General features: G+C 42.3%; 1 protein-coding gene across 1 annotated transcript; it reads left to right on the forward strand.

Moving 5' to 3' along the window:
• The first annotated feature begins 4,441 nt into the window (after positions 1-4,441).
• Positions 4,442-9,989, forward strand: LOC103359763 (anthrax toxin receptor 2-like). The gene is made up of 8 exons (XM_008285278.1): positions 4,442-4,714; positions 6,117-6,188; positions 7,040-7,111; positions 7,237-7,318; positions 7,580-7,684; positions 8,181-8,249; positions 9,495-9,575; positions 9,678-9,989. The coding sequence occupies exons 1-8, from the start codon at positions 4,590-4,592 to the stop codon at positions 9,789-9,791; spliced, it is 720 nt and encodes a 239-aa protein (XP_008283500.1). The 5' UTR covers positions 4,442-4,589; the 3' UTR covers positions 9,792-9,989.
• Positions 9,990-10,150: the final 161 nt, after the last annotated feature.

The raw sequence follows: 10,150 nt of genomic DNA on the forward strand, positions 1-10,150 counted from the left end.
TTTGAGCACCGTGTTTGTTTTTGAGCAGCTTTAGAGATAAAATCAGAAAATCCCGCTATGCAAAAGTGTGGTAATCCCTGGAGATTTGAGGTCATTTCTCTGACATTGATTAACTTTTTGGAGCTATGACTTGTTCACAGTCATGATAAAGTTTTATCATCTGGAACCTTTTCCCAACAACCAGCAGCCTATGGGCTTCTCTAAGACCCCAAACACATGTGCACGGTTATTTAATCACACTTTGCTTTGTCTGTGTCGTTCTGGTCCTTCGTTCACATGCAAACACAGATTTAAGTCAGAGATTTTGGAGAACTCTGTAGGCAGTGTTGCTATGTGGACAGGGAGAGCTGCATTTCTGACTTACGACGTCAGAGTACATTATTTTCTTTGTTTACATGACGGGGTTTTGGCCAGTGTTGTGCTAACGTTGCTAACAGGACTTTACACATGCATGTGTAGTTATTCTTCCACTGTTTTAAGGAACAAAGGTGCTATAATCAGCCAGTGCATATGATTCCCTGATGCCTTGATTAACCTGTTGGAGCCAGTAATAGCTTTTTTCAGCCTTCTATTGGCCAACAGTGCCTGTGGGGTTATCGAATGTTGTTTTGGTTTTTCACAGTGATTCAGTTGTGTTTTTGGATTTTCATGTGAACAGAGAGTTTTTTGAGAACAAAGGAAGAGAAAACCCATTTATAAAAATGCTTTGGTCCATGTGGACAAGGCCTAAATATCCACCTTGGACAAATAAATGATGACCACAGAGTTAAAGAAGGCTATGAGAAGACAGCAAAGTGCTTTCAGGTTGTAAAATAGTTCTGAAATTGCAGTGAACAGGGATGGTGGAGGTCAAGCTGAGGTCTGAGAGGTCAAGAACTTTCCCAGAGAGCTGCTCATAAGGTTGCTGGGAAATCAAACATCCCGTTTGATTCTAAAAGACCTTCAGGAAGACTTTACAGACTCTAGAGTGGTGATGCTCTGTTCTACAGCAAAGTCTGCACAAATATGGTTTCCACTGAAAGAGCATAACGTGTAAACTACTGTCTACACACCAGTACTAGTGCTCCCAAGAGCATTTATTAAGCTACCATCTCACGGTGACGTTTTGTACATAAAAGCTCCACTTCAGACTTTAAACGAGCATCCCTGTCAGTGACGCTATTTTTCCAGATGATAACAGATATATTTTTGTCCAGAAAGCAGAATTCCTTACATGAGTGATAATTGTTTTTCAATATTAATTGCCTCATGGAAGGGTCTTTAGAAAAATCCTTTCTTGTGTCATCACCACAAAATTCTGCATCAGAAGTTCGCAGATGATCATCTTAACAAGACGGATGCATTTTGGAAACAAGTCCTGTGGACTGATGATATTAAAAGACAAGCTTTTGGCTGCAGTAAGTAAAGATGTGGCTGGAGGGGAAAAAAAGGTGCAGAAGTCCATGAAAAGAACACCTCAGGGGCAGATCCATCACGCTTTGTGTTCCAGCCAGCGGCATGGGGAATGCTTCAGTGGAGGATGGAAGAACGGATTCAATTAAATACTAATAAATTCTAGAAGCAAACATTACGCAGTCTGCTAAAAAGGTGGAAATTTTTTTTAAAAAGTATGGCTTCAACAGCAGGATTATGATCCTAAACACATCAGAATCCACAATGAACTTCTCCAAGAATCACAAGCTGACGGTTTTGTCACGGCCCCTCAAAATCCCCTGACCTAAGATCTGTGGGTGGGTGTCGAACAGAGCAGCGCACGAATCTCACAAGGAAAAAAAAAGGGCGAAAATTCCTCAATCAAGAGCTAAAGGAGGACAAAAGCACACAAACTGTGATCCGTCCAAAATCAGATGTTGCTGAGTGCCGACCATAGAGGGCGTCTGAAGGTTTTACTTTAGTCACTTTGAAACTGTAAAAGATGAAGAAAATAAAGTTTCTGTGTCATCTTTAATTTTAAACTTCATGCCTGTTGGGAGTCAGGTCATGTTTTACTGTCTTAGTTGTTCACAGTAACAGAGACACTGTACAGATATGCAGCCACCTGCAGCTTAAAGGTTGGAGACACCATCAACCATTAATCATCTTGTTCCTGCTTTCTATTGAAACTTTAGGATGTCTGTGAAGATCCTCAATCATCCAGGTCGTGGTTCTTCTGGTAGATTAATCATACCAGCTGGACCTGCTTGAGCTCCTTGAAGACGTTCCACCTCTCATCCAAGAGGCTTCATCAGCTCTGACTGACTAATTGGGAGTTCCACATACTGATATCCTGAAGGATCCATTAACACCTGAGTTTTAACTGGGGGTTTGTTGCTCCTCCCCCTCGTTATGTGAGTCGTTAGTGCTCCCCCTGCCACAGTGGGGTTCGTTAGGGTCTCTGTGGCTCGGTGTGGATGTGGGTTCATCTTCCTGGGGAGAGTTCTTAGGACTGAACAGTAAACAGGTGAGAGGTGATGCCTCAGACCTCCACCTCTGTTGAGGGATGGTCTTTCCAGTTGGACATAGATGGCTTCTTTCACCCCTCTCTCAAACCATCTGGACAACATCTGTACATTATTATCTTCAAATGAGCGTCCTTTGTCCTTGAGATGCAGGTGGACTGCTGAGTCCTGTCCTGAGGAGCTTCTGTGCTGAGCCATGTGCTTGTGGAGTCGATGTACAGGTCTTGGCATTCAGGCGAGGAACGTCAGTCCCAGTGTCCTGTCTACTCAGTCAGAACTGATGAAGCCTTTTGGATCAGAGGTGGAACGTCTTCAAGGAACTCAAGCAGGTCCAGCTGCTACGATTTAATCTACGAGAGAAACTTTAGGATGTTTATTATGATTGAAACAAAACTCTTTTCATGGTTTGCATTTCATACATATTTTCTCAGATTCGTCCTGATGCATTTGGTATCTCTGGAAACTTTGGGCTCTCGCTAAGATTTTTAAAAATAAAGCCATGTGGGTGTGAAGGGTGCTTGGCTGCACCGTCCGAGTTTGTACTGACTGAAGCTCCCGTTGGCAAGACGGCCGGCCTGAAAACATTCGTGGTATGACAGGCTGTTGTTCTGCACACAGTCCAACGGTGAGGATCTTCTATAGCTGCTCTATAGCTGCTGTGATGATGATCCGGTCGGCCTTTTTTTAATCAGAAAAGAGCAGAAATGATCGGACAGGACATGCAACAAGAGTTAAAGCACCCACACCCTGAATTAAAATGCAGATCACATAATCCGTGACCATGAATAAGGGTGATTCTTGGCTCGTGCGAGATGAAACAGAAGAGGTGCCATTTGCTGACACAGAGACTTTGGTATGTTATTATTTGACTTGTTTACTGTCATGACTTCATCCTCCTTAAGAGCTGAAACCGAACCAGCTGGGAAGCCACAGGCCACGGGGGCATTGCATCCCTGCAGAGAGCGCAGCGGAACATATAATTACAGCAACTGCACCACAGAAGAACTCCAGGAATGAAATCAACATCTCTCAGCGTCCTGCTCGTGCAACATGGTTAATAGTGTGCACTCATGAAGCACTTTTCTACCTCAGCAGTACTCAGAGCTCTGCCACTTAGTAGAGCTGCTCAACAAGGCACCATCGGGGGTTCGTTGTTTTGCCAAAACATACTTCAGCATGTGGAGGGCATCGAAGCACCAGCTCCTCCGCTAGTGGACAGCATGTAGAGCTGGAATGAGTTCATGACAACGTGCATGTTTCAGGACAAAGGAATGGGCTCAGCTTCAATCTGGGAGGTTATATTTTCATGCAAAGCAGTAAATCACTCTGACGTACGAAGGGCGTTGTGTTATCCTACTCAATTCTCCATCTGCAATAGATTTACAAGAACATTTTGCATTTGTTTGAGACATTACACATACAGTTAGGGGGATTTATGAGTCAGTAAGACATGTATTGTAATAAGCTGCCGGGCTGATCACTCACGAAGGGGTACGTTTTTATTTCAGTCTTAAAACATGGCACCCTAATTCAACTTTATGCACACTGAAGGGGAAGCGAGGCGTCTTTATAGTGACAGGAAGGCCTCTCAGCCAATCAGGTTTCAAATACAAGCTTATCTTTTTTTCTCTAATCTATGTCAGTTATGATTTATTCTACCAGCTGCTGTGGGGAAGAGATGTCTGGAGAAACACAGCAAGATAATTAACATCACTCTCAAAATAAAAAGGCTAAAAGCTAGATGATATATATGAGCAGAGTTCATAGTGAGGGTTCACTGGTAGCCGAACAGGACTTGTAATTGTAATTGAGTATTTTTATGATGCTATATTGATAGTTTTTTATTCTTTTAAATGAACTCTATTTAAATTTTATATTGTTTGCTGGGGATGTGTACTTTATTGTGAAGTTTCCTGGAGGACAGGAAGCTGTGTGAGTCCTTCCTGCCGCTGGCTGACGGTGCAGGCTGCAGCTGTGCGCCCTGCCCCGGTTCCTTCATTCCCACCAACATCCCGCATGTTGGTCCAACATGTGAGCTGCAGAGGGAGGCTGTGAGGATGAAGGTCTCTCCACAACTGCACTGATTTCTTATTTATTTTTATTTTTCTTATTTTTTTTATAAAACCAAACTCGATATGAAACGCATGGATTATGGATCGGATGTGGATATTCTGCCAGGTCCTACTTGTTGTGCGTGTTTGCGTGAGTTCGTCGGTGCGTGATGAGGACGACGCGTCCTGCGATGGAGCGTTTGATATTTATTTTGTTCTGGACAAGTGAGTTATTGGAGGCAGAGTGAAATATTCAGTGAATGTCATGTAGAGCAGAGACCCTGTTGGACTGAGTCCTCTCCATGTAAGGCTGTGTTTAGTTTCTGCTGTGCTGCAGTTTATTTTAATCTTAGTAGGTGCTTGGAGATGGTTCCCTTTTATAGCCGCAGCCTTTCCTCAATGTGTTGTGTTGTTATCATCAGCTGTGGAAAGTAAATAAGTACATTTACTCAAGTACTGTGCTTGAGTGGAGAGTTTTATTTGAGTTTTTCTATTTTATTCTTCCACTCTACTGTATTTCTGATGGAGATATTGTCCTTACTACGCCATTATGTTTATTTGACTGGATTAGATATTATTAAAATAAAGATTTCACACAACAGGCTTTAAAAAACACAACATTGTTAAAGTTTAAACCAGTGGTTTCCAACCTACATGGCTTCTGTCATCTTACAGGAAGCGTTGTGAAGACAGTTCAGATGTCTATGAGCTGTTAACAGCTTCACTAAACTCTTCTTGCATGCTTTAATGTCAACACAAGTGATCCAATATCTCTCCAAAAATTAAAGTTTTAACAGTCTAAAAAAAGCTGTGAACAGATTTGTGCGTCAGAACTTTAATTTGTCTTCTCGTCTCTCCCGTCAGTCATGTCCAGACCCCTCACTGTAATATTTTGTTAAAATGAATATAAAGTATTTAGAAGCAGCTCCACCTGCAGCAGCTGTAACACTGACCTGCTGTTGACACACTGAAGCTTCAGTATTGATAATCTAATGACATCTTAAATAATAACTTATCAGTCAGAGGGACCAAACCGGTGCTTAAACTACAATTTTGCTATTAATACATTAACTGAAGACTTAAGACTCTTACATGTAGTCGAATATTTTTATAGTATTTTATTGTTAATTTTGCCAAAGTAAAGAAAGTAAAAACTTCTTCAACATCTGGTTAATATGTAAAGCTAATTTCTTCACAGACTTCCCAACAACAGCACATTTAACTAATTCTTTTCTGTGTTTGTCATCAAGCGCCAATAAAATAAACTGACCAACACCCTTTCTGTTTATTTTGCAGGTTTTGTTCCCCAAAAATCTGGCAAAATGTAAAATTTCTACATGAATCTCAGTATTTTTAGATCTGATGTGCACATCTGGCTCCTTTTGTTTTGTCTTAAGTGTTAAACTTATTAAATTTCCTCCTATTTGCTCTTTTATTTCTGCTTATTTTTTATCTTTCTACTCCCTGAACAACACCTAAAGCAGCATCAGAACTTTAGTTTTATAGATTAGACAGATAATATAAGTGATATAAATCAGATTAAATTGATTTGTGTTGACTCTCTCTCTAACTGGTACTTCAGTGTTCGGATGCGTTTGATTGTTCACTCTGTTGCTGGTTTGTGCAGGTCGGGCAGCGTGTGGGGCCACTGGGACGAGATCTTTGGGTTTGTGGAGCAGCTCACCAGCAGGTTTGTCAGGTGAGTGTTTCATGCATTTAGGTTTTAAAGCTGAAGTAATCCCTCTTTATTCTGTGCTGCACCCTCCCAGAAAAAGCCTCAAAAAATAATTCAAAACTTTATATACCCCGTTTAGACGAGCGCTCTGCGTGCAGACAGCGGAAATAAAAAGGAAACGCAGACTATTTACACAGCAGAGAGTCAGAATAGGTCTTTAAATTACAGTCGTAGTGAACAGAAAGTAGGGCAGGCCTATTTCAGGCAGCAGACATCATACAAGGCCACCAACTGCTCCAAAACCCCTCTGGGTAATAGCACGGAGGGCGTGTGTGATATCTTTAGGTTTAATAGCAGGGCGCTGAATAGGAGAACCAAACAAGCAGCCAGATGTTGAAGGTGGTTCTGACCACAACAGACAGAACCGAGTCCGTTCACAGGCAGGCAGCGGCTCTGTTAGTGGTTCTGTTAATGCTGAAGTTTCACTCAGACATGAAACGCTGCTTCATGTGCTGTAAGTTTAATAATAGTTGTGGTTTTATTAGTTTACGTTGTGGCTTCTCTGCTTTCTCACGTCGTGGAGTTTGATGTCATTTCATCAGCGTCGTCGTATAACCTCATGTTGAATGTATGACTTCACTACACTTTGTCTCATCATATGATGTATGAAATGCAGTTTTAGTTTATGTTATGTCATGTTTTGTGCATCATATTGTTCATCACTGTCATGTAAAGTGAGAAAAGCATTTTGTTGGTTGTTTGCATTGATGTGAAATTTGCTTTTCTGGTGACACACATGACCTTAACATGTACACCAGCACGTGTAGCTTCTAATCCTAGAACCGATCTCCTCATGCTGTCTGTGTGTCTCTCAGCCCCAGAATGAGGGTTTCCTACATCGTCTTCTCAGCTCGAGCCGTCGTGGTGCTTCCACTGACCGGAGACAGGTACGCATTACCTTTCTGCTTCTGTCTCTCTCTCCAACTCTTCATCCATCTTCCAACATCATCACACAGAGACTTTTAGATCTTTTCTATTCGTGTGGTCTGTGTTTTGTGATCCGGCTCCGCAGGTCGAAGATCGACGAGGGTTTGAACGAGCTGAGCCAGATCACTCCAGCCGGTGAAACGTACATGCATGAAGGCCTGAAAGCGGTACATGAACACACCTGATATTGCAATTGCAGCCACAGATTGTGATTCTTGCACAGCTGATTATGTATTTACTGCAACTTCTGTAATATTTTCAGTGACACTGTCATCAAAAGTCTGAAAAAATCTATCGTACAACAACTGTGGATGCTGTGTCTTGTGCATATTGGTCCATTTTATCATATATTTTGCTGTATATTCTGGTTTAGTGAAGGAATGCATCGGTTTGGTAGGAAATCCTCTAAGTTAACGTTCCATTATCAGGTGTCGGAGCAAATGAAGACGCAAACTTCACCGACGTCCAGCATCATTATCGTTCTGACTGACGGCAAGCTGGACGTGTACCCGTTTGAGCTGAGTGTGAAGGAGGTAAAACACAAACTACTGAAGATAAATCTAATGGTAGAGGGACTGTCAGACGATCACGATGCTCATCCTCATGGTGTTTTCTATTGTTTTTAACTCAAGTACAGCAAGAAAAATAATCTGAAGACACTTGAAACAAGCTCCTCTGTAAACATCACGTCCACTTTTAACTCAGTTTGTGGGTTTGCTGTTGATGCTGTTCGTTGTTTGGAGACACGCTGACACATGCACTCCTCACATTGTTCCATCCGTTACAACACAACACTCTGAAGAGTCGCTTGTTGGTGTTCGTATCAAGTTGCACGAACTGCCCAGCGAGAAGCAAAACACGAACCGCTGTAACACTTTAATGCATGCTTTGGGAATTTGTGGAGCCGTAACAATAAAACATGTTTGATCATTTGATCTCTCATCAGTTCCAGCTCATCTGAGTACATAAATACGGACGAGATGTGTGTCAGCAGAAGCACAACTTGACTCTGTGTGTTGTGGTTCCCAGGCTGACCGGGCCAGAGGCTTCGGAGCCAGAGTGTACTGTGTCGGGGTCATGGACTTCGACCACAAACAGGTAGGAGGGCTTCAGTTTGATCCTGTTATCAGCCTCTTCCTGGCCTCTGAATGCCGGGCAGCGCTGTGAGAGAGAACTGTCCCGGTTACCGATACTGTTTCTGTTTAAACACGGCGGTTTTATTTGTCTTTCTGTGTGTGTCAGTGTGTGTTAGGTTGTGTTGTTTCTGGCCCAGGTTTGTGAACACACCTTGACCTCGTTGCTCAGTTCAGCTGAAGCCTCGTGGGGAGCCGACAGGGATTCAGAGTTTAGGATTCGTTTGTTTTAAAAACAGCGAATGCATCGACAATAAAAGTCAGTTCAAGCATCATCTCTGCATTGATTTATTAAAAAGTTGTGAGTTTTGGTCACCAGAACCTCTCCCAGGACTCAAACTGATGCAGACGTGATGGATGTGTGCGGAAATGGACTTTTTTTTTCAATAAGTTGGACATGTGAGGGATTTGATCCCAAGCCGCTGGCGTGCATGTTGCCTTTTATTCAGCATATTTTAAGTTTTCATTTCCTGGGAGAGACTTTGATTTCTTCCTGTCAAGGCATTAGTTGTTGAAGGACAGTAATGAAAACACTCAACACAGCATGTAGAGGATGAAACCCAGTACGTCCTCAAAGTCGTGTTTCACGGCGGGTAAGAATAATAAACCCATATGTCTTCTGCTGATTGGAGGAAACACAAAGGAAATCGAGCTGTTATCCCACAAACAAGCACATTATCTGCTGTGATATGGGATCTCTTCTACACTCAACATCACATCATTATTACAAGTGAGATTTACAGCACAGAGGAAAACTGTAATTGCATTTGTTGAGAATGACAAAACGGCCATATTTCATTCAGAGTGGCGTCGGTTGTTGCTCAGCTTCTGCCCTGAACCCGTCCTGTGTTTGTATTCCAAAGCTTATTCATGTTATTATTCCTCATAACCAGTATTAATACGTTTATCTGACAATGTGTGACCTGGAAGACTTCAGTAGTCAGTAGCTGCAAGTGATTTTTTGACCTGACCACACGCCTCTGTGGTCCAAAGAGGAAGCAATTACATCACTCTCTAATTAAATAATGCCAGACAAACTTCCTGCGCTGCCGTCATTAAAGCAGGAGATGAAAGCTTCAGCCAGCTGCCCAAAGCTTTCATCTCCTGGAAACAGGCTTTCCCTCCCTAAATGCTACCGAACGTCACCGAGACGCTGAAGCTCGTGTTCTGTACGTGGACGATAAACAAACTGTTTTGTGTTTGGTCGCAGCTCGCTGAAATAGCAGACGGCACGGAGCAAGTCTTTCCAGTTCTGTCCGGGTTTCATGCCCTCAAAGATATCGTCAACACGGTGAGGTCACGTGATGGACAATGACATGCAGAAACATTCACGCTGTGTGGAGGTGATTTATTATGCAGCTAATCACCATCTGAGCTTCATCCTGTTTCACAGGTCCTGAAGCAGTCGTGCTCTGAAGTTTTCACAATAGAGCCGTCGAGCGTTTGTGTGAATGGTAAGATCCAACATGTCCATGTGTTGTTTTTATACGAGCAGTCAAGACCATGACTCAGGGTCGGATTATCGAGTCACGACTGTATATTGTAAGGTACATACAAGGCCTTAGTAGGGATGGAGTGATTTTAGGGCATAAAGGGAATTCATGGAAAAAAATACTTTATTCATATATAACTTTGACACAACGATAAAAGTTTTAAAAGGTTTAAATAAATGACCTGAGAGGACTTTAATGTGTCAAAATAATTCTTTAGTCGTGCCAGATGGCTGGAGGGATGTCAGTTGTTTGGTCCAGACAGCAGTCTGTCCATATGACTATCAAACAGATGACTACGTAATGATGAACCAACCTTCATGATCTCCAGACGATGAATCTTAATGATACCTGAGCTTTAGTGTCACCATTTGTT

The sequence above is a fragment of the Stegastes partitus genome, unplaced genomic scaffold (genome assembly GCF_000690725.1).
Source record: "Stegastes partitus isolate 25-593 unplaced genomic scaffold, Stegastes_partitus-1.0.2 Scaffold393, whole genome shotgun sequence".
Lineage (NCBI taxonomy): Eukaryota > Metazoa > Chordata > Actinopteri > Pomacentridae > Stegastes > Stegastes partitus.